Raw genomic sequence first — 24,773 nt, 5'->3', positions numbered from 1 at the left:
AGGCGCAGTGGCTCATGCCTGTAATCCCAGCACTTCGGGAGGCTGAGGATCACTTGAGGTCAGGAGTTTGGGAGCAGCCTGGTCAACATGGTGAAACCCTGTCTCTACCAAAAATACAAAAATTAGCCAGGCGTGGTGGCGGGAGACTGTAGTCGCAGCTACTCATGAGGCTGAGGCAGAAGAATCACTTGAACCCAGGAGGCGGAGGTTGCAGTGAGCCGAGATGGTGCCACTACACTCCAGCCTGGGTGACAGAGCAAGACTCTGTACCCCCCCCAAAAAAAGGAAAAAGGAACACAGTCAAGTACGGTAGGGGGCAGGGGTTACCTTTAATGCTCCATTTTGTGCCAAATCCCCCATGATGCCCTGTCCCTGAGTATCCCTGCCCACCCTCTCCCCAGTGCAGGGCGGGCACAGGGCTCCACCCCCTGGAGTACAAAGGAATAAGTTAAGTGTTCCCCCCTCCCTCCTTCCCCAATAAATAGAGTGAACATCCTGCCCAGGGCCTCCCCCGCCTTGTGGCATGGCGGGCTGGGGCGGGGCCTGGGGCGCTACATTCATGGCTGCCCAGGCGGGCGGTGGTGGGCAGGCCTTAGTGGGAGCCGTGGGCCCCACAGAGGGGCACTGTGCTGTCCTGGTTCTGCCCCTCCATGTCCATGTCCAGCAGCGTAGGCTGCATGCTGGGGGGCCCAGGGCTCTCCGGAGTGTCTGGCCTGCTGGGAGGCGAGATGGTGAGTGTCTGGCCGAAGGAGACCAGTTTCCAGGGGTCCAAGCGGGGGCGACTGGCAGCCGGCCGAGGTCTCGGGGCAAAGGTCAGGGTGGTGGGGCGGCCTGGGAAATCGGGGGGCCGGCGGCGGGCTGGAAACAGGGCCTGGGGGTCGGGCAGGCGGGGGAAGTCCAGAAGGTCACGAGGGCCTGGTAAAAGAGGTTCAGAGGAGGTGAGTGGGGTGGGGCAGAGGGTGGCATTAAGAAAAGCCCAGAGCTTTTACATGAAAAGCATGAGTTCTGGTTTCTCTCGAGAAATCCATGGATCTTGCTGCATCCAATTTCCATCTGCACTGTGGCAGTCCTGGGACCTTGACCTAGGCTGGGACCACTCCCAGCTGCTTGCTCCTCTGGGTGGACCCTGGCATGTTCCTCGACCTTCTGCAGCTACTGCTTAGCAGCAGCCGCTGGGGCCAAAGCCCTGGTCTTCCCGACTCTCCTGCATTGGGCTAAGCTCACGCACAGACCTCAGGCATGGCTTATCTCTGAAGGGGGATAAAAATGGAGCCTCACTGCACGGGTGAGGAGCAAATAAAATAATAACTTACAACAAGCAGCACAGTGCCTGATGTGGCTACTTAATAACACTGCCATGGCCGCATCTCCCACCCAGTTAACAGATGGAGGAGAACAGTGTCTAGGCTGTGTAAGAATTGGCAATAGCCATGCTGGTCACCACTGCTAAAGGCACCTGTCTGGCCTTGTAGGCATCAGTTTGCCACCTGTGTCTCAGTCCCCTGGAGATCCCCAATGCCTCCAGGAGTGAGGGGTAAAGGGACACAGACCCTCCTTCTTCCACAAGCAGCAGGAGGACTGGCTGCCTGAGGGGTCGTGGCTGGGCTGGACTTGCGGCCGTGGCAGAGGAGGAAAGAAGGGGTTTCTGCGGCCTGGGTGCGGGGCACCTCACTCACCAGGGCCGTGGCCCGCGGGCTCGGGAGGCCCCCGCTGCCCCAGCGCCCCGTCCGATGGCGTCCGCCGGTGCCCGCGACTCACGGCGCATGCAGCCGTGACGTGGGTGGGCGTGAGCGACTGGCGGGGGTCCTTCTTGAAGCTCTCCAGCTCCAGGTCCACCAGGGGGTTGGCGCTGGGCGAGGGTGTGGGCGCGGGCGGGGAGGGTGGTGGGGAGGGCGCGGCCGGCGCGGCCTCATCGCTGTCAGAGCGCAGTAGTGAACGCGTGGAGTTGCAGTCAGACACGGACGACAGCGACACGAGGGTGGCCGAGGGCGCCAGGCCCAGGCCGGGGCCCACGTCGTCGCGGCGGCCGTGGGGACGCGCGGGAGGGCTGAGGCCCCGCGGGAAGCGGCCGGCGCGGGGAAAGAAGAGGCCGTCGAGCCAGCGCCGCTGCTCCTCGCCGTCAGCCGCGCGTGCCTCGGCCACGTCGGCGCCCAGGCCCACAGCCCCCAGCAGCGTGGCACAGCCTAGCAGCGCCAGGTCGCAGCGCCGCCGGGCACCGTGTCCCCACCGGGCGGGGGGCGCGGTCGGCGTCGGCTCCCACGGCGCCCGTGCCCCCGGGGAGGGCTCGGCGGGCAGTGGCACCGAGAGGTAGGACGGGGTCGAGTAGGGGGAAGGGGGCACGCTGCTGCCTCCGTCCTCCGCCTCCGCGAACTCCTCTGCAACCGGAGAGGGCCATCACTGGGCTGCAGGGCTGACCAGGGCCCCACGGGGACTTGTGGCAAGGGACGACCCCCGATGACCCCTCCAACAGCAAGACCAAGGCCCACGAGCATGTTCTTGAATCTGTCTCCCTGAGAAGCCTCAGAGAAGGGTGGTCCCTGCCCCTGGAAATGACCCCGCACGCCCCAGGGGCTACCATCTCCCTTTCCAGGGAGGCCTCCCACCCACTGGCCCAGTGAAATCTGGTTTCCTCCCTCAGCCCCAGGAGGCTCACCCCTTTGGCCAGGGAACCCCCCACCCCCTTACAAGCACCCAGGCTCTTACCCATCTCATTGAGGCTGGCGAAGCCAGGGGCGATGGGTGTGTGTTTGGGGGACTTGCCCAGGTTGGGGGCACTCGATGACCACTGTTTGCTTCCTTCCCCCAGCCCCTTCAGCCTGTGGGGCCCAGGGAGAGTCGGAGACCTCAGTCCTGTGGCCTGGAGCCTGGGAGCTGGGGCTTGGGCACAGGGTGGGCACCGCCACGCCACACCTCACCTCTCCTCTCCTCCCACCCGCTCCTTCTGCAGGGTGGAGCTGGGCCCCCACGTTCGGCCCTTCTTCTTGCCCCCGACCAGTTCTTCCTTCTTTGGGGGCCCACCACGGCTCCATGTCCCACTTCCTCCACTGCTGCTGCCACTGCTGCTGCCACCACAGTCCACAGGAGTCACTAGGTCCAGAGAAGCCACTTGGTTACTGGGTGGAGGGTCTGTCCCCACTGGACTCCCAGCCTCCAGAGCCCCCGGCTCAGCCCCACCCTCCGCCTGGGAGTCCAAGGGCTCTTTTGAACTCCAGTCGTGACCCTCCCTGCTATAAATTTCTCCGTAGCTCCCTACTGCTGTCAGGACAAAGTTCCAGCTCCTCTGCCTGGCACTGAAGGCCATGAGCGGTTCCCTGCCAACTCCTCCAGCCTCCCCTGCTCTTCACAGCCTAACCCTTCACCATTCATTCCGGCCGGCTGCCTGCGCTTCCGGTCTCTAGCTCTGGGTAGTTAGTTCCCTGGGGGTCAGCTGCCTTCATCTCTGTCCCTGCGATGCTCTGGACCTATCTGGTGCCAGTTTGCTGCCATGGTATGGGTATTTGTCTCTGTGTCCCCTGCAGGACTGACCTCCTGGGCCTGGTACAAAGCAGGTGCCCAGACAGAGGGCAGGGGGTCTGTGGGTGGGGACAGTGCTGGGGTGAATGAGGGGCTGGAACTCGGGAGTTAGCCTTTCACCCTTCAGTCCATCAGGAAACTCCGATGACTGTCTCTGCCATATAGCCCCGACTGTGGACATCTGTCCCTTCCAAGTCCCCCACCCTGGCCTGGCCTCCATCATCTCACTGCTCTCTCCATCTTTATTTCTTACAGCAGCCAGAGGGAAAAAGGTCAACTTGATTCCCTCAGTGCCTTCCTCACATGGCTCTGGGGGCTGCCCCAGGGCAGTTAAAAGAAAATCCATACCAGGCTAGGTGTGGTGGCTCTCGCCTGGAATCCCAGCACTTTGGGAGGCCAAGGCAGAAGAATCACTTGAGGTCAGGAGTTGGAGACCAGCCTGGCCAACATGGTGAAACCCCCATCTCTACTAAAAATACAAAAATTAGCCGGGCGTGGTGGTGCAGGCCTGTAGTCCCAGCTACTTGGGAGGCTGAGGCGGGAGAATAGTTTGAACCCAGAGGCGGAGGTTGCATTGAGTTGAGATCGCGCCGTTGCACTCCAGCCTCGGAGAGAGAGCGAGAGCCTGTCTCACCATGGAATACTATGCAGCCATAAAAAGGAACGAGATCATGTCCTTTGCAGGGACATGGATGGAGCTGGAAGCCGTTACCCTCAGCAAACCAACGCAGGAAAAGTCAAACACTGCATGTTCTCACTTATAAGTGAGAGCTGAACAAATAGATCACAGGGACACAGGGACGGGAACAACAGACACTGGGGCCTGTCGGGGGGTGGGGTGGGAGGAGGGACAATATTAGGAAAAATAGCTAATGCATGGGCTTACTACCTAGGTGATGGGTTGATAGGTGCAGCAAATCACCACGGCACACGTTTACCTGTGTAACAAACCTGCACATCCTGCACATGTACCCCAGAACTATAAACAAAAATTAAAAACAAAAAAAATTCATACCAAAGGTGTCAAATGAAAATTAAAAGAAAAGGAAAGAAAATCCAGACTCTTATCCTGCCCTCAGGGCGCTGCCTGATCTGAGCCCTGAGAACTCCCTGACCACAAAACCTATGTCCTCCTCCCATTCACTCAGCTCCAGCCAAGTGGGCTAACAAGCAGCCCACGCTGCTCCCACCTCCAGCTTTTGCCTTTGCTGCTCCCTCCGCCAGGGGCATGGTGCCCTGAGGTCTCAGCCTGTCTCAATCCTCCGCCTGGGGCATGGTGCCCTGAGGTCTCAGCCTGTCTCAATCCTCCACCAGGGGCATGGTGCCCTGAGGTCTCAGCCTGTCTCAATCCTTAGAACAAAGGTTCCTGCTCAAACCTCACCTCCTCCCATGGGGCTTCCAGATGTAAAATAGCAACCCTTCTGTGATGGGCAATTTTATGCATCAACTTGACTGGGCTAAAGGACGCCTAGGTAGCTGGTTAAGCATGATTTCTGTGAGGGTGTTTCTGGAAGATTAGCATTTGAATCAGTGGACTGAGTCAAGAGAGATCGTCCTCACCAATGTGGGTGGGCACCGTCCAATCTGCTGAGGGTCCAGATAGAACAAAAAGAGAGTTAGCTTTTTGTCTAGGGAGGCGGAGGAAGGGTGAGTTTGCTCTCTGCATGAGCGTGGATATCCATCTTCTCCTGCCCTGAGACATCGGACATTGGTACTCAGGTTCTCAGGTCTTTGGACAATTTTTTTTTTTTTTTGAGACTGAGTCTCACTGTGTTGCCCAGTTTGGAGTGCAGTGGCATGATCTCGGCTCACTGCAACCTCCGCCTCCCAGGTTCAAGTGATTCTCCTGCCTCAGTCTCCCGAGTAGCTGGGATTACAGGCACGCGCCACCATGCCTGGCTAATTTTTGCATTTTTAGTAGAGACTGGGTTTCACTATGTTGGCCAGGCTGGTCTTGAACTCTTGACCTCAGGTGATCTGCCTGCCTCGGCCTCCCAAAGTGTTGGGATTACAGGCGTGAGCCACGGTGCTTGGCCAGGTCTTTGGACTTGATTTGGAACTACATCAGATTGCAGGACTTCCCAGCCTCCATAATCGCATGGGCCAATCTCTCATAATACATCTATTTCTTTTGTTTTTGTTTTTAAGTAGAGATGGGGTCTCGCTTTGTTGCCCAGGCTGGCATCGAACTCTTAGGCTCAAGCAATCTTCCCATTTCATCCTCCCAAAGTGCTGGGATTACAGGTATGAGTCACCGTGCCCAGCCAATACATCTCTTTCTATATTTCTTTTTTTTTTTTTTTTTTTTTTGAGACGGAGTCTCGCTTTGTCGCCCAGGCTGGAGTGCAGTGGCGCGATCTCGGCTCACTGCAAGCTCCGCCTCCTAGGTTCACGCCATTCTCCTGCCTCAGTCTCTCAGTAGCTGGGACTACAGGCGCACACCACCACGCCCGGCTAATTTTTTGTATTTTTAGTAGAGACGGGGTTTCACCGTGTTAGCCAGGATGGTCTCGATCTCCTGACCTCATGATCCGCCCGCCTCGGCCTCCCAAAGTGCTGGGATTACAGGCGTGAGCCACCGCGCCCAGCCCTCTTTCTATATTTCTAAACATATGCTGTTGATTCTGTTTCTCTGAAGAACTGTGACTAATACGTCTCCTCTGAGCTCCTTTAAATAATTTATCACTACTAGAAATTATCCTGTGCCCGGGCGCGGTGGCTCATGCCTGTAATCCCAGCATTTTGCGAGGCTGAGGTGAGTGGATCACTTGAGGTTAAGAGTTCGATACTGGCCTGGCCAACATGCTCAAACCCCCATCTCTATTAAAAACACAAAAAATTAGGCAGGTGTGGTCGTGTGCGACTGTAACCATAGCTACTCGGGAGGCTGAGGCAGGAGAATCGCTGGAACCCAGGAGGCAGAGGTTGCAGTGAGCCGAGATTACACCACTGCACTCCAGCCTGGGAGACAGAGCAAGACTCTGTCTCAAAAAAAAACAATAAAGAAAAAAAAAATTATCCTGCTTACAGACTTATTTGTTTACTGTCTGTTTCCCATGATAAGAATGAGGAAAAGGGCCTTGGCTTGTCTTCTTTCTTGCTGTAACTCTGGCTTGGTGCCAGGTATAAACATCGTGTGCAAAAATGTTTGTTCACTGACTGACTGACTGGTCAGGGCCTTGGGAGATACTCACGGCGAATGGCCCTCAGCCGGGGAATGATGCTGGGGCTTGCAGGGGGGCTGGCCCCATCCGATCCTTTCCGCTTATCCAGGGTTGGAGAGGCCTGGACTGTGATCTTATGCTCAAAGCCTGCAGAAAGAAAGAGAAGCTTTCCTAAGCAAATGGTTCTAGGGATTACCAAAGGGAAGTTTCCTCTGTAGAAGCAGAGAAGGAATTCTAGAATGGGAACACTGCCATGTTTCATTCCTTAATGCAGTGGTTCTCACAGTGTGGACCCCAGAACAGCAGCATCACTGTCAGCTGAAAATTTCTTGGCAATGCAAATTCTTGGGCCCTCCCTGAATCAGCAAGTTGCGGTGAGGCTCAGCAATGGAACTGTGGTTTAATAAGCACAAGCACAAGAGCTCTAGTGGACCAAGGACCTAGGCCTCAGTGTCCAATATGGCGGCCAGCAGCTACGTGCAGCAACTGAGCACTTGGAATGTGGCTTGTGCAATGGAGGAATTGGAGTTTAACCTTTATTTATCTAATTTTTTTTTTTTTTTTTGAGATGGAGTCTTGCTCTGTCGCCCAGGCTGGAGTGCAGTGGCGCGATCTCGGCTCACTGCAAGCTCCGCCTCCCGGGTTCACGCCATTCTCCTGCCTCAGCCTCCCGAGTAGCTGGGACTACAGGCGCCCACAACTGCGCCCGGCTAATTTTTTGTATTTTTAGTAGAGACGGGTTTTCACCGTGGTCTCGATCTCCTGACCTTGTGATCCGCCCGCCTCGGCCTCCCAAAGTGCTGGGATTACAGGCGTGAGCCACCGCGCCCGGCTATTTATCTAATTTTTAAACTGTATATCTATATAAAAGATGAATTCTCACTGTGGTGCCCAGGCTGGTCTTGAACTCTTGGCCTCAAAAAATCCTCCAGCATCCGCTTCCCAAAGTGCTGGGATTACAGGTGTGAGCCACCATGCTCAGTCAACTCTTTATTTTATTGTAATTACAGTAATTTAAGTTTAAATTTTAAAAACGGGTACTCCATTTGATTATTGGAAACTCATGTTTGGAACAACTTGGGTATGTGTATGTACTTTTTCAACTCTAACTTTTATGAAATCTAAATAGAGATCAAATATTTTTGATAGGTCCGGTACAGTAGCTCACACCTGTAATCCCAGCACTTTGGGAGGGCTGCATAAGCCCGGGAGTTCAAGACCACCCTGGGTAGTATAGCAAGACTCCATCTCAGAAAGAAAATTTTTAAATGAAAATGTTGTCCAAATTTAGATGTGCTATAAACATAAAATACATCTGGATTTCAAAAATGTAGTGTGAAAAAAGAAGGTAAAATATCTCACAATTATTTTGTATTGATTGCATGGATATATTGGGCTAAATAAAAAATACATATATTTTTTGAGATGGAGTTTCACGCTTGTTGCCTAGGCTGGAGTGCAATGGCATGATCTCGGCTCACTGCAACCTCTGCCTCCCACGTTCAAGCGATTCTCCTTCCTCAGCCTCCTGAGTAGCTGGGATTACAGGCGTGTGCCACCACGCCCGGCTAATTTTGTAGTTTTAGTAGAGACGGGATTTCTCCATGTTGGTCAGGCTGGTCTCAAACTCCTGACCTCAGGTGATCTGCCCGCCTCAGCCTCCCAAAGTGCTGGGATTACAGGTGTGAGCCACCACACCTGGCCTAATAAAAAATATTAAAATTGACATCTCTTAATTCTTTTTGCTTTTATGTGTAGCTTACTAGAAAATTTAAATTTATGGCTTGCATAATGTGGCTTGCATTATATTTCCACTGTCCACTGCTGCTTAAGGCACTGCTTTCTGGCTTGTAACATCACAGAGAGAGACAAGCAGACACTACGTGCCTCCCTCCTGAATGCATTACCTGGGAAGCAGTGTGGGGGAAAATAAAATCAAACTTGAATCTGAATCTGATTAAGTCTTGAGATCCAGTTATTAGGTTGATCCATGTAAACTTCTGTTTTTGTAGGTCAAAAATGGTCAAATATCAGCATATATATGTATATCTTAATTACATATTTCGTGACAGCGTCTCGTTCTGTCGCCCAGGCTGGAGTGCAGTGACGCAATCTCAGCTCACTGCAACCTCTGCTTTCCGGGTTCAGCGATGCTTGTGCCTCAGCCTCCCAAATAACTGGTATTAGAGGCACCTGCGCCACCATGCCCAGCTAATTTTGTATTTTTAGTAGAGGTGAGATTTCACCATGTTGACCAGGCTGCTCTAGAACTCCTGGCCTCAAGTGATCCACCCACTTTGGCCTCCCAAAGTGCTGGGATTACAGGCATGAGCCACTGCTCCTGGCCAGATTAAAAGATATTTTTAAAGAGAGCTAAAATGGAAAAGAAATTTCAGAAGTGACTGTCCTAAGTATCAAGACAGATGTTCCTCTCAGAATGTGCTGTGAGGTTGTGTTTGGAGGGGGCAGGTGGAAAGCACTTGGGATGGCTGTGAGGTTCTCTTTGCTTTCATGGGGGTGACTGGAGTAACTCACTTAGCTGTACAGGTTTTTGGTCATTTTCTTTTTTTCTTTTTTTTTTTTCCCTTAGAGATAGGGTCTTGCTCTGCTGCCCAGACTGAAGTGCAGTGGTGCAATTACAGCTCAGTGCAGCTTCGAACTCCTGGACTCAAGTGATCCTCCCACCTCAGCCTCCACAGTAGCTAGGACTATAATTGCATGCCAACATGCCCAGCTAATTAAAAAACTTTTTTTTTTTTTTTTTTTGGTAAATATGGGGTCTATGTTGCCCAGGCTGGTCGCAAACTCCTGGCCTCAAGTGATCCTCCCACCTTGGCCTCCCGAGTAGACTGGGACTACAGGTGCTCGCCACTGCACTGGGCTTGATCACTGACTATGTGTGATATATTTAGCAATAAAAACAAGTTGAAAAAGAAAAGAGATAAATCCTAGGTCAGGGCTGCTCCCAGCAGCCTCTGGGGGGCGCTTTGGCGACACGGGTGGGTACCAGAGGGCAGGCTGATGTGGCTGCCGCCTTCCCGCAGCTTGAGCAGGCGGCTGCGCTTGAAGTTGCCCTTGCGCTTGCGGACCCGGGGCTTCTCCTGGCTCAGTTGGCACATGAGCAGGTGCAGCTCCCTTTCCACGATGTCCATCTCGCGTTCTGCCAGCTCCTGCTCCCGCCGCCGCAGCTGCTCCTCCTGGAAGCGCTGCTCCTGCGCCGCCCGCAGCAGCTCCTCCTCACGGCTCCGAAGCTCCTGGGGAGGAGAGGTGGTGGCTGGGGGGAGGGGCTTAGCTGTTCCGCTTCCTGGGGAGGGACCCAGGGCTGCTGGGTCTGGTTGGTGCCTCACACAAGGGTACCTTGCTGTGGGGCACATTGGGTTCACCACCCGACTCATGCTTTGCTATCCAAGCTGGGTGCCAGGGCAGGGAACTGTGTTAGCCCAAAGAAAGGGGTGCTTTTCTTTCTTAACTCTTCAATTTAGGAAACTTCAGATATCCACAAAAGCAAAGAACAGTGCACCCCCCTGTACCCATCACCCAACTTCAACAATTACCTATGCTTTGCGAATCTCGTATCCCCGTCCTTCTCTCCTCTGGCCCTCTCTTCGTTTCTGCTGTAGTATTTTAAAGCCAAACCCAGACATCATGCAGTGTCACCTGTAAGTACTTCAGTACAGGGTGCCTTTTTCTTATTAATCCACCAACAGGAGGCTGTCTTTTCTTAATATGCAAAAAAGGCTCCCTTAACCCTGCATGGACCCAAAGGCTGGGGTTCAGGGGAGGGGTCTCTGAGCAGCCCAAGGCATCAGAACTCAGGGGTCTTGCTCCATCTTTCCCACCTTGCCCCCTGCCTTCACCTTCTCCTTGGTCCGAAGGTCATCAAACATGTGCTGAATCTCCAACTTCCAGTCTTCCTGCAGCGAGTGGAAGGACTCCAGTGGCATCTGGAACAGGGCTGACTGTTCGATGACTTCAAGCCGCTTCAAGATGCTGCCAAAATCTGGCCGCCCATGGGGGTCTGGGTCCCAGCATTCTGGGGTGGGAGGAGGAAGGACAGTGGTGGGGGGTGGAGGTGTCAGTGGTCACGTTCTGGGAACTCAGCCTGCTCAGAGGAAGGCAGAATTTCTGGGGACTGCAGACAAACAGCTGCTATGGAGCTGAGGGGAAGGAATTCAAAGCCAAGCTCCTGGCCAATTCCACTCAGTGAAATGCTGGGAGAGAAACCCCGGGACCTGCACCCCGAGGAGAAGCTGGTGGTGCAGTCAGGATCACAGTGGAATCCCAGGGCCAAGGAGTCCTAACAGGTGGTCCTGGAGAGCTCTGGGCCTGGCCTGAACAAGGATTGGGGCATGGGGAATGGAGCCAACCATGGGGAGACTGTTTAGAGTCCAGTGAGTTCTAGTCCCTTCTCCCTCACTCCCAGGCCCACTGGTATGGATGGGTGTGAAGGGGCGAGGTCTGGGCCCACAGGTCCCTGCCATTTCAAGCTGAGCCTACCCTCGCCACAGGGCCCCTGGCTCACCCTCCAGGAGGCGGGCAAAGGGCTCGGGGCACGTGGAGGGAATGGGCAGCGTCAGCTTATTCATAGCCACGCCATACGCGACGGCCAAGGCGTCGATCTCACGGTAGGGAACCTCCCCAGTCAGCAGCTCCCACAGTAGCACCCCGAAGCTGCAGGCAGGGGAGAGGGAGGAGTGATATCACAGCCCACCCCAATCCTCACCTATACCCAGCCCTGCCCTTGGTCCCATGCAGGGCCGCCCTCACCCCAACACCCACTCCCAGCCAATGAGGTCACAAGAACTTGCTTTGACCTCTGTGGCCTTGTTCTCCAATAGATGGGGTGCGCTTGGCTCTCTGATGTCTCTCCTTTGCTCGGCCTCTCTTCCCTCTCCCCTACCTGAAAATCTTCAGGTCCCGTGTTCCTACTGGGCAAATCCATCCTTCTCATTTTTATTTTTGTAGAGATGGAGGTCTCACTATGTTGCCCAGGCTGGTCTCAAACTCCTGGGCTCAAGTGATCCTCCTGCCTCGGCTTCCCAAAGTGCTGGGATTATAGGCATGAGCCACTGCACCCTGCCTAAATCCATCCTGCTCGGCCCTGGCCTTTGATGACCCCTGCGGCCTCACCTCCAAACGCTCTCAGCCCATTCTAACCCCAACTTCATCTTGCAGCCACACTAAATACTGAACAGGCCCTGTTCTTTCTAACCTCTGGCCTTCACACATACTGTTCCCTTTGTGGAGAACACTCTTCCCTTGTGTAACTATTTGTCCCTCAAGTCTCAACTCAGGTTGCCCCCCCCGCCCTCCGCCAAGAAGCCTTCCTTGATTCCATAGCCTCCAAAGCTAGGCCCCTCCTCTATGTTTCCCCAAAACACTCAGCACTTACCTCTAAAAACCAGCTAACATTATTTAACATTTATAAAGTGCTTACTGCAGGCCAGGCACTGTGCTAGGCACTTGGTAATCCTCACAACAGCCCTGTAAGGCAGAAGGATTTGGTATGACCCCTGCTTTATCTGATGAGCAAGTGCAGGCTCAGAGAGGTAAGGGGCTTGCCTGAGGTCACACAGCTAGTGAGTGGTGGAGCCACACCTGGACTCAGGTCTGCCTGCTGCCCACGACAGTGCCCTCAGTGGCTCCATGGTACCAGGGCGTGCGTCACTGTGCTGTGGTCCCTACGAGGCTATCTTCCCCTGCAAACTCGACATCCTCCCAGATCCTGATGGCCATTCTGTGTGGTGTTTATTCTGGAGTAGATCCCTGGTCTCCCCCACTATCCACTCATGCATTCATTCAACACATATATATATTTTTTCAGACAAAGTCTCTGTGGCCCAGGCTGGAGTGCAGTGGCATGATCTTGGCTCCCTGCAACCGCCGCCTTTCAGGTTCAAGTGATTCTTGTGCTTCAGTCTCCCAAGTAGCTGGGATTACAGGTGCGCACCACCACCCCGGCTAATTTTTGTATTTTTAGTAGAGACGGGGTTTCACCATGTTGGCCAGGCTGGTCTCCAACTCCTGACCTCAGGTGATCCACCCGCCTCAGCCTCCCAAAGTGCTGGGATTACAGGCATGAGCCACTGCGCCCGGCCCATTCAACGAATACTTATTAAGTGCCTACTGTGTGCCAAGCACCATTCTAGACACTGGGAAGAGATAGACACAATCACTGCCCCCATGCAGCTGACAGCCTCCCATTCTTCAGTGACAGTGCTGGTGAACTGAGCTGGCCACATGCTGCCTGCATGCATTTTCCATTCTTTTTTGCAGCTAGGCATGTCCACATGACCACAGTTCTGGTGCATGGGATGTAGGAGGGGGTGTAGTAGGCAACTAGCTTCCAGGAAGTGTCCTTAAAAAGAAGGGGTGCCTGGCCGGGCACGGTGGCTCATGCCTGTAATCCCAGCACTTTGGGAGGCCGAGGCGGGTGGATCACAAGGTCAGGAGATCGAGACCATCCTGGCCAACATGGTAAAACCCCGTCTCTACTAAAAATACAAAAATTAGCTGGGTGTGGTTGTGCATGCCTGTAGTCCCAGCTACTCGGGAAGCTGAGGCAGGAGAATTGCTTGAACCCCAGGGGGCGGAGCTTGCAGTGAGCTGAGATCACGCCACTGCACTCCAGCCTGGTGACAGAGTGAGACTCTGTCTCAAAAAAAAAAAAAAAAAAAAAAAAAAAAGCTGGGCATGGTGGTGGGCGCCTATAGTCCCAGCTACTTGGGAGGCTGAGGCAGGAGAATGGTGTGAACCTGGGAGGCAGAGCTTGCAGTGAGCTGAGATCGTGCCACTGCACTCCAGCCTGGGCAACAGAGCAAGACTCAGTCTCAAAAAAAAAAAAAAAAAAAAAGAAAAAAGAAAGGGTGCCCTTTTTCTCTTTTTCCCTTCCTATGGTTGGAACGTAGACATAAAAGCTGGACCCTGGGGTGTAGGGGGAAGGGGAGAGAGAGCATTAGGACAAATACCTAATGCACACGGGGCTTAAAACCTAGATGATGGGTTGATGGGTGCAGCGAACCGCCATGGCACACGTACACCTATGTAACAAACCCTGCACGTTCTGCACATGTATCCCAGAACTTAAAAAAAAAAAAGCTAGAGTCTGGAGCTAGGCACAGTGGCTCATGCTTGTAATCTCAACACTTTGGGAGGCCAAGGCAAGAGAACCTCTTGAGCCCAAGAGATCAAGACCAGCCTAGGAAACAAAGTGAGACCTCATCTCTGCAAAAAGTTAGCCCGGCATGGTGGCATGCCTGTAGTCCCAGCTACTAGAGAGGCTGAGGTGGGAGGATCACTTGAGCCCAGGAGGTTGAGGCCACAATGATTTGTGATGTCATCACTGTACTCCATCCTGGGTGATAGAGCAAGACCCTGTTTGGAAAAAAAAAAAAAAAAAGCCGGGCACAGTGGCTCATGCCTGTAAACCCAGCACTTTAGGAGGCCCAGGTGGGCAGATCGCAAGATCAAGAGATCAAGACCATCCTGGCCAATATGGTGAAACCCATCTCTACTAAAAAAAATAAAATAAAATAACAAAAATTAGCCGGGCGTGGTGCCACGTGCCTGTAGTCCAAGCTACTTGGGAGGCTGAGGCAGGAGAACTGCTTGAACCCAGGAGGCAGAGGTTGCAGTGAGCCGAGATCACGCCACTGCACTCTGGCCTGGGCGACGGAACAAGACTCCATCTCAAAAAAAAAAAAAAAAAAAAAGGAAAAAAAAAAAAAAAATGCTGGAGCTCAAGCAGTCATTTTGGATCATGAAGTAAACTTGAGAATGGAGACCACACAAGGTGGGGGAAAAACAGTGGTTTATAACTGGAGGGGAGCATGATCCTCCCCTCTTTCCCATGTCCCTGGAAACCTATGGGGGTATTTTGATTATTATAATGACTGGGAGTGTTACTGAAGTTTGTGGCTGGGAGGTGTGGATATCCTGCATCCTGGTAAGTACAGGACAGGACTACGCCAGAAAGATTTAGCCTGACCAGCCAGGCATGGTAGCTCATGCCTGTAATCCCAGTACTCTGGGAGGCCAAGGCGAGCAGATCACCTGAGGTCAGGAGTTCAAGACCAGCCTAGCCAACATGGTGAAACCCTGTCTCCACTAAAAATATAAAAAATCGGCTGATGCATGCCTATTATCTCAGCTACTTGGGAGGCTGAGGCACGAGAATCACTTGAATCTGGGAGCAGGAGGAGGTTGCAGTGAGCTGAGATTGTGCCATTGCACTCCAGCCTGGGTGGCAGAGCGAGGCTCTGTCCCCCTCCAAAAAAAAAAAGAAAAGAGAGAAAAAAAAAGGTAACACAAATGAATGCCTGATGTACAGCCAGTTGGAAATTCTCCCAAAGAGCTGCTCTGCTCTAGGCTGAGCTGGAGACTTCCTGTCTCTGTCCCATACCCATTAATTTGCTGCTTGGACAGTCTGGAGCCTCAGCTGGGAATTGACGGGAACAGTAAATGGGGAGACCCAGGTTTGGCTCCAACCAAGCAAAAGGTCCTGGGTTGAAAGTCTCCACAGCCACCATCAACTCTCACTGGTGACAGCAACAGTCCCATCATTGGCCGTCTCTACCTAACAGTCAAAGGAGCTTTTATTTTATTTTTTTTTTTTAGATGGAGTCTTGCTCTGTCGCCCAGGCTGGAGTGCAGTGGTGCCATCTCAACCTCTGCCTCCTGCAGTCAGGCAATTTCCCTGCCTCAGCCTGCCGAGTAGCTGGGACTACAGGCACCTGCCACCACGCCTGGCTAATTTTTGTATTTTTAGTAGATATGGGGTTTCACCATGTTGGCCAGGCTAGTTCTGAACTCCTGGCCTCAAGTGAACCGCCCACCTCGGCCTCCCAAAGTGCCAGGATTACAGACGTGAGTCACTGTGCCCGGCAGAATTTTTGTATTTTTAGTAGAGATGAGATTTCACCACGTTGGCCAGGCTGGCCTCAAACTCCTGGCGTCAAGTGATCCACCCACCTCGGCCTCCCAAAGTGCTGGGATTACCAGTGTGAGCCACCATGCCCAACCTCCAAAGGAGCTTTTCTTTACTTCTTTTTACAAAAATTAATTTAAAAATTTCTTTTTCATACAGATGGGGTCTCACTATGTTGACCAGGCTGGTCTCAAATTCCTGGCCTCAAGCGATCCTCCCACCTTGGCCTCCCAAAATACTGGGATTATAGGTGTGAGCTACCACGCCATTCAGACATGGCTCCTCATGGCCTCCTACTTCATTAGAATAAAACCTGAAGGCCACTCCCTCACCCACAGGGCCTTCCAGCTCCCTCTCCTACATCATTTCCTACCTCTCTCTGCCTTGCCTGCACAGTGGCAGCCACGTGGGCCTTGTTGCTGTTTCCGGAACACACCACGCTCACCTCAGCACCTCCTTTCGGGTACCTGCTCCCCCTGACTGGGCAGCTTCTTCCCCCAAACTTCTTGTGGCTGGTTCCTTTTTGCCACTCGGAACTCAGATGAAGTATCATTTCTCAGATTGCTCAGAGAAGCGTTCCCAAAAGTAGTCTTCCAGCCCTCAAAGCGCCTTCCTCTCAGCCTCCTCGTGCTTCGTACTAACACTTTTTTCTGGTGTACTTAATTATCTTTAAAAATTATAATTTTCTTAAAAACAGCTTTATAAAAAAGTTTCTTGTATCTTTATTTACTTACTATTCCTGAGGGCAGGGATTGCGTCTATTTTTCTTTGCTGCTATATCCCTAGAACCCGGTGCAGGTGGATCAATGAATGAATGAGTGAATTCATCATTTTCCCGTCTAACAGATGGGACGGTGCATGGGCTCGTGTCTGAGGGGCTTTTAGTGCTGGCATCTACATGCTGTCTTTATGCCTTTTTAAATTTTTTCTGTTTTTGGAGACACAATCTTGATCTGTCACGCAGGCTGGAGTGCAATGGCACGATCTCAGCTCACTGCAACCTCCGCATCCTGGGTTCAGGTGATTCTCCTGCCTCAGCCTCCCGAGTAGTTGGGACTACAGGCACCCGCCACCATGCCCAGATAATTTTAGTATTTTTAGTAGAGACGGGGTTTCAGCATGTTGGCCAGGCTGGTCTCAAACTCCTGACCTCAAGTGATCCACCCACCTCGGCCACCCAAAGTGCTGGGATGACAGGTGTGAGCCACTGCACCCGGCCTTGTCTCTAGATCTTATGAATTTTTTATTCTAATCCAATGTGCCCCCTAGTTGCCATTTGTGCTAGCTGAACAGGTAACCGGCCCTTGTCTGGTGGTGGCCTGACCTTGCCAGCAGGCCCCTTTGTCAGACTGAGATCCTGGCTTCAGCAGGAGACCCTCCCTCCCACTCTGCCCTCACCCCTTCCTCCCTCCCTCACTCCGCAGAGGTCATCCCAGCCGCGCCTTTCAGCACCTCCAGACATCACTGCTTTTGGAGAAGAGGGAGAGACGGATAACCTCCGGAGCCATCCAGGCATAGGTCCCCGCAGCGCTCATCTTGGTGGTCTTGTGCCACTCGCGGGCAAGGCCAAAGTCTGTGATCTTGAGCACCGTGTCTGCGAGGTTGTGGTTCTCGATGGCCTCCAGGATCAGGACTGTGGGGTGGGAAGAAAGGTGGGTCACCCCAGACTTGCCGTGTTGCAGACCCAAGTGTTCTGGCCCGCTGCCTCAGTCAGAAACATCTTTCTCCTCTCACCGCCTCAGGCTGCCCCACTCTGTGGCAGCTCCTTTCCTGGCCTGGAACATCCATGAGCCCCTCCACCCAGGTCTAATCCCTGTCCCAGGCTCCCATGAGGGAGTAGGGAGCTCCTCCTGCGTCCTCTGCCCTCCTGACTCTGTCCTGGGCTTTGGGGAGCTCCATGAATGGTTGAGAACCAACAGCCAAGGCTGAAGCAGGTCACTTGAGCCCAGGAGTTCGAGACCAGCCTGTGCGACATAGCAAGACCCCATCTCTACAAAAAATTTTTAAAAATACCTGGTTGTGGTGGTGCATGTCTATAGTCCCAGCTACTTGGGAGGCTGAGTTGGGAGGATCACTTGAGCCTGGGAGGTTGAGGCCGCAGTGAGCCATGGTCTTGCCATTGCACTCCAGCCTGGGCAACAGATTGAGACCTTGTCTCAAAAAAAAGAAACAACAGCCAAGGTCTTGGTCATCCAGGCCTTGAGTTCCCGGTTATCCTGGAAGCAGGAACTGCAAACCGTGGGCAGAAGGGAGGAACGTGGCTTCCCCACTGTGTCCGTCACCCCTGTGGCACACTGCAGTCAGGGTCCCAATTCTACCCCTTCCCGTGTCCACACTCTTTGCCATGAGACTTTGCCATTCTTTCTGCTAAAGAGGCAGAGTATGGCTGGGCATGGTGGCTCACACCTGTAATCCCAGCACTTTGGGAGGCCGAGGTGGGTGGATCACTTGAGGTCAGGAGTTTGAGACCAGCCCGGCCAACATGGTGAAACCCCCTCTCTACTAAAAATACAAAAATTAGCCAGGCTTCATGGTGCTCGCCTGTAATCCCAGCTACTCAGAAGGCTGAGGCATGAGAATCGCTTGAACCTGGGAGGTGGAGGTTGCAGTGAGCCAAGATCACGCCACTGCACTCCAGCCTGGGTGACAGAGTGAGACTCTGTCTCGGAAAAAAAAAAAAAAAAAAAAAAAAAAAAAAAACGGGCAGAGAGCACCTTGACTCTGGCTCAGCCGTATCCGTATGACTTGCTTTGGCTAAGAATGACAGGGTGCCAATTCCAAGCCGAGGCCTCGCATGTCTGTGGGCCCTCTTGCACTTGTCTGATCACCATGACAACATGCCTCAGCTAGCCTGCTTGTCCAAGAAGATGAGAGCTACTTGGAGCAAAGCCTCTCCAGCTGAGCCCAGCCTCCATCGGTTTACCCTCCAGCTGGTCCGCAGATGCACCAGCAGTAATAAACAATGGTTGTTTTAAGATGCCGAGTTTTGGGGGTAGCTTATTACACAGCATTATTGTGACAAAATCTGACTGATGTATTCCCTAAACATACTGGATGGTTCCAGCTTACTTTCTACCAGGGTTGTCACTAACAGTGATGAGGATCATGGCTAGTGTCTGCACTGTGCTAAACTCTCTATATGAATTGACTCACAAACGACCCCCCGCTTCTTTTTTTTTTTTTTTTTAAAGAGACAGGGTTGGCCAGGAGCAGCGGCTCACACCTGTAATCCCAGCACTTTGGGAGGCCAAGGCAGGTGGATCACTTGAGGTCAGGAGTCCGAGACCAGCCTGGCCAACATGGTGAAACCCTGACTGTACTAAAAATACAAAAAGTAGTTGGGTATGGTGGCAGGTGCCTATAGTCCCAGCTACTTGGGAGGCTTTGGTGAGAGGATCACTTGAACCTGGGAGGTGGAGGTTGCAGTGAGCCAAGATCGCGCCACCGCACTCCAGCGTGGATGACAGAGCGAGACTCCATCTCAATGAAAAAAAATAAAGAGACAGGGTCTTTTTCTGTCACTCAGACTGGAGTGCAGTGGTACGATTATGGCTTGCTGTAGCCTCAAACTTCTGGGCTTAAGCAATCCTCCAGCCATGGCCTCCCAAAGTGCTGGGATTACAGGAGTAAACCACTGCACCCAGCCACAACCCATTTTTCTTGACTAGCCAACAGAGGCTCAGAAGTCACTTGGCCAAGAGATCACATGGTTAGAAGATGGCAGGACAAAGGCTTGAATTACTTTTGTCATCAGAGCCCAATTTAACTGCTGGGATATTTTGCTACCTTCCATCACACAGAGGCCCCAACATATACAGTGTGCTGCCTGGGTTTGAATCTCAGCTCTGCTTCTTCCTAGCTGCATACCCTTGTACAGTTTACTTTAATCTTTACAACGGGACTTCTCTGTTAAATGGGGCTGGTAACAGAATTTACCTTCTACCGTTACAGTAAAAATTTATTGCCTGAAACAATAGGGCCTTTAAAAGTGTTAGCTGTTATTATCAGTGTGTGATGTTGCCATAATTGCTCTGAATTTCTCCACCTTTCTCTTTTGCCATTCCTGGCTACTTACCAGTCATAATAATTAAGGTAGTTCTACTATCATGCCCACTTGGCAGATGAAGGAACTGAAGGTGGCAGAGATTGGCAAATCACCCAGGGTCACACAATTGATAATCCTGCCCATCCTTTAAAGCCGAGCTTCAGACTGGGCACGGTGGCTCATGCCTGTAATCCCAGCACTTTGGGAGGCCAAGGCAGGTGGATCATCTGAGGTCAGGAGTTCGAGACCAGCCTGGCCAACATGGCGAGACCCCTGTCTCTATCAAAAATACAAAAATTAGCCAGGTGTGGTGGCCACGCCTGTAGCCCTGGCTACTTGGAAAGCTGAGGTGGAAGAATCACTTGAACCCGGGAGGTGGAAGGTGCAGTGAGCTGCGATCATGCTACTGCACTCCAGCCTGGATCATAGACTGAGATGACTCTGTCTCAAAAAAAAAAAAAAAAAAAGTCCAGCTTCAATGCCATCCCTCCTGGAAGCACGCCCCCACCCTGTAAATTCCTAGCCTGTGACTCCACCTCTGCAGAAGCTTTCCCTTCTTAAGTCCCCACCTCTCCTGTTTGTGTCGAAACCCTGTGACAGAGGGAACATCTCATGGTTTTATGTTTTATTTCTGTATTTCCCAGGATGGGCCTACGTGAGTCCCCCTTCAAAATCTGTATGTGACCATGTCACTCCCTGCTTCAAATCCTCTAATGGCTTCCATTACATCAAATAAAATACCCCAAGTCCTCGCCATGGCCCTCAAGGTCCTATGTGATCTGGCTCCTGCCTGCCTTTCTGATCCTACTTCCTCCCATCTCTGCCTCAATGCCTGCTGTTCTGGTCTTGCTATTCTCCAATGAGCCACACTCACTCCCACTTCAGGATATACGCCCCACTGTTCCCCTTCCCCAGATCTTTGGAAGGCTGGGTCCCCTTTGTTCAGGTCTCTGCTCAAATGTTGCCTTCCCTGACCGTCCAATGTAAAGAAACCCTCTGCTCCAGCCTTTGCCTTAATCCATCGAGAGCCCCTGATACTCTCTGAAATTTTGGTATCCATCTATTCATCATTTTTTCCTGTTCACCGGAATATAAATTCCATAATTGGGGGAGGGGGAAATCTTGCCTTGTTCACTTCTGTAATCCCAGAGCTGAGGACAGTGCCTAGTACAGACTAGGCGCTTAATAATTACTGGTGGAACGAACCAATGAATGAATGACGGCAGGTGAGGAGCTCCTTAGGGTAGGATGAGTGGGGAAGCAGTGCTGCGGAGGCACTGTGTCCTCTGTGTCTGGCGCAGAGCAGAACCATCACCCAGGAGGAAGCCCTGGCCATAAGAGGCCCGCTGACTCTTTGGCCAGATAACATTGGCTACAAAAAACCTGGGGGTGTGGGGCGTGCTGTCAATCAGCAGGGGCGAGGAAGGACCGAGGAGCCCCAGCCATCGACAGGAACATGCTGGGTGGCCCTGCCTCCATTTACCCAACATTTTAGAGGTGCTGGGGCATAAGCATCAGTTCCCCAGACATGGCACCAGCCCTGGCACATCGTGGTCATGTATTAGCTCTTTTTTTTTTTTTTTTTTTTTTGAGATGGAGTCTTGCTCTGTCACCCAGGCTGGAGTGCAATGGCGCGATCTCGGCTCACTGCAACCACCACCTCCTGGATTCAAGCGATTCTTCTGTCTCAGCCTCTGAGTAGCTGGGATTACAGGTGCACGCCGCCACACCCAGCTAATTTTTGTATTTTTAGTAGAGATGGGGTTTCACCATATTGGTCAGACTGGTCTCAAACTCCTGACCTCAGATGATGCACCCACCTCGGCATCCCAAGGTGCTGGGATTACAGGCGTGAGCCACTGCGCCCAGCCAAGCTCTCTGTTGATACACAAATGTCAGGCTTGGGAGGCAAGGAAGATGCAGTCCCTCCATTCTAGGGGCTTACAATTGCTATATGTGAGGGAATAGCAATATATTCATAAAAACAGTGGGATGGATTAAAGTAAATTTCAAGATGACAGAAATCAGGAGTAGATGAGATGTGGGTGTTGAGAGCAAAGGGGGCACCCTCACATTTCAGGGCTTAAGTGTGAGTGATGTGAGGGCCGGGGACCTGCTGGCTTCCTCCACTGCTGATGCCTCTGCTTAGCACATGATCTGGTCTGGTAACTAACAAATGGAAGAATTAACAAATAAATGAAGAAATGAAAGGGAGTGAGATGGGGCAGAGCAAGAATGGGAGAGCCAGGAATGTAAGATTTTTTTCTTGCTGTATCCCTGGGACAGGGTCTGGCACACAGCACTCTGGAAATATCTGTGGAATGAATGAATGAAATTGCTAACCTGTGAGTACCTTCAGGGCAGAAACCATGGCTATCTTAGTCCCAGGTGGGCTCCTACTTAATAGGTGCTCAGTTAATACTTGCTGATGCCACATGAAGCTCCTTGATCTAGAAATGAGTCCGGTAGAACGTTCCCTTCTACCTGGCTCCATTATTTATTCAACCAACCAATCAACTTTGGAGAACCTGTCAGGCCGCCTGGAAGCTTTTATATAAGCCACATCCATTTAATTCCTCCCTCGTCTTTTCCAGTTTGCCTTGGCCAGCTGGGCCTATGAAGACTCCAGGAAATGGTTCCCAACTGGGGGGTGATTCTGCCCCCCAGGGGACATTTGCAATGCCTGGAGACATTTTTGGTTGTCATAGCTGGGGATAGGGGGCAGGGAATGCTAATGGCATCTAGTTGGAAGAGGCTGAAGATGCCGCTAAGCAACTCACAATTCACAGGACAGCCTCTACAACAATGATCCGGCCTCAAGTGCCAATAGTGCTGGGGTTGAGAGACACTGACTCCAGATGGGGTAGCCTCTTTTTGTCTCTGCCTGGTGGACTCTGGCAGCATGGCTGGATGGCAAGCACCTTGAAGGCAGGCACTGCATCTGTCCTGTTCACGCAGGAACACAGGTGTTCATGGATACATGTTTATTGAGCGATTGTGACTCTGCAGCCTGGGAGACAGTTAAGTCCTTCAACCTTTCTGAGCCTCCTTTTTCTCCCTTAAGGCCGGCAAGGCCTACCTCACCTTCATCCTGAAGGTGTCATACTGCTGCCCCTTTTCGCTCCAGGCACAGTGTCATCTGGTGTCCCTCACCCTGTTTCCCACCACCTAGGCCTGGCCTCCAGAGGTTCTGTGGAAGGAATTTTGGGGAGAGGACACCACTTACTGTTGATGGACTTGAGGTCCCGGTGGATGATGGGCACAGGGGCACCATTGTGTAGGTAGTTCATGCCCCGGGCCACCTGCACAGCCCAGTTGACCAGCACGTGAGGTGGCACCCGGCGACCTGCCAGCACCCTGCTCAGTGCGCCACCCCGGGCATACTCCATCACTAGGCAGAGGTGTGGGGGGTTGAGGCAGGCGCCCCTAAGGGCAATGATGTTGGGGTGCTGCAGGGCTCCAAAGAGCCGGGCTTCCTGGCACACCTGCTCCGCTGTCACTGCCGGGTCCTTCTCAGGGTCCAGCCGGGCGGCCTTGACGGCCACCTCCTCGCCACGCCACAGAGCCCGATAGACCTTGCCAAAGCCCCCCACACCGATGATCTCCTCTAGCTGCAGCTCGTGGAAGGGGATCTCCTGGGGCAGCTGGAGGCCCGCGGGTGCAGCACGAGCGCCGGGAGCCACGTAGTTGCTGGGGAAGACGCCCACGCGGCCGCTGGGGAGCTGCCCGGTCCACCAGCCCTCATCGCCGGACACCGCACAGTCTTGGGAAAGCACCTGGACGCGATCGCCCCTCCGCAGGGTCAGCTCCTCGTCGCCCGCCGCCTCGTAGTCGAACACCGCGGTCCAGACGGGCCCCGCGGGGGTCGTGCCCCACTCCTTGGCCGCCACCCCCTCCTCCTCCTCCATGGGGGAGGGGCCGGGGGCTGCGGGAGGCCGCTTCACACAGGCTGCCCGCGGGATGCAGAGGGCGGGCCCCGGCGGCTGGGATGGAGGGCAGTCCCTGCGGTGTCTAGGGGGCTCCTGAGGGCCATGGCTGGGGCGCCCTCCGCAGGAGCAAGAAAAAAACCCCTTTCAAAGGGCAGGCTCGACCCTTCCGATTTGGCTGTCCGGGCGGGGCGCGGTGGGAGTGGGGCGGCAGGTTCACCTGTGCCTCCCAAACGGCAGGTGACTAAGAGGGCCTGGCCGCGCGACTCTCGAATGCCCACCGGGGTCCGCCGGTGGGGGACGAGGGCGAGGGCGGCAGGCAGTCCCTGTTCCCCGCGCCGCTCACCCCGCGCAGCTCCACCGGCGGCCCCCGGCTCCGCATCCCGGGCCACGACTGCCGGGCCGGGCGGGGGTGGCGGGGCCCCTGGGGCGGCCGCCCCGGGTCGGGGTGGCGCGCCCCTCGGCCTCCTCACGCGCGGGGCAGTCGGGCGGCCCCCATCCTTGGCACCGGCCTCCCGGTCGGCCCCAGCCCCTGCCCCCGCCCGTGCTGCTTCCCGGGGCAGCCGGCGGGGCCCGAGTGACGTGTGGGCGCCGCCGCCGCCGCGGTGCCGCCTGGGAGTTGTAGTCTCCGGCCATGCGGCCTCGGGGCCCGGCCCTCAGCGCCCCCCCGCAGAGCCCCGCGGCCAGCCTGGGGCCTCAGTGGACATGACACCCCACGGGGCCGAGGGAGTCCTCCCGGGGAGATGAGCCCGGCCTCGGCCCCTCCTTCGGACGCGGCGTAGCGGGTGCCCAGGGCTGGGGGAAGCGCTCCTCACAGACCCTGCTGGGGCCGCGGCCCAGGATAGGGTGCATTGCAACGGACGGGATTAGCAACGCGAAAAATAGGAGCTGCATGCATGACGGTGACTGCCCAGAGCTGCGAACGCAGCCTGGACCCGGTTCCTGAGGCAGGACAGTCCCTCGGACCCCCGAGCCGAGATGCACGCTGGGAACTGTAGTCCGCGCGGGGACCTGGCGCTGCAGGGGGCGGCCCCCAAACCGCGGGCTGCGGGCGTCGGCGGGTGGTTGGAGCAAGTAAGGGGTCGGGCCGGTGGCGGGACCCTGCGGGGAAGATGGGGCTGGGAGGATGTGTTTAGTGCCTCTGGGGATGTCACAGCCACGTCTGCTTTCCCCACCAGCTCTGGGTTCCTCTGCTGAAG

The 24,773-nt window shown here is 54.0% G+C and overlaps 1 protein-coding gene across 1 annotated transcript; it reads right to left on the bottom strand.

The window, feature by feature from the left end:
- Positions 1 to 310: 310 nt before the first annotated feature.
- Positions 311 to 23,556, bottom strand: MAP3K10 (mitogen-activated protein kinase kinase kinase 10). Its single transcript, XM_050768903.1, has 10 exons — positions 22,875 to 23,556; positions 17,056 to 17,236; positions 11,200 to 11,348; positions 10,535 to 10,710; positions 9,685 to 9,931; positions 6,708 to 6,824; positions 2,916 to 3,087; positions 2,704 to 2,816; positions 1,677 to 2,375; positions 311 to 915 (listed from the first exon to the last, which is right to left on the bottom strand). Exons 1-10 carry the CDS (start codon positions 23,554 to 23,556, stop codon positions 593 to 595), a joined length of 2,859 nt encoding a protein of 952 aa, XP_050624860.1. The 3' UTR covers positions 311 to 592.
- Positions 23,557 to 24,773: the final 1,217 nt, after the last annotated feature.

The sequence above is a fragment of the Macaca thibetana genome, chromosome 19 (genome assembly GCF_024542745.1).
Source record: "Macaca thibetana thibetana isolate TM-01 chromosome 19, ASM2454274v1, whole genome shotgun sequence".
Lineage (NCBI taxonomy): Eukaryota > Metazoa > Chordata > Mammalia > Primates > Cercopithecidae > Macaca > Macaca thibetana.
Note: the sequence above shows the minus strand (reverse complement) of the source record. Positions and strands in the feature narration are given on the sequence as shown.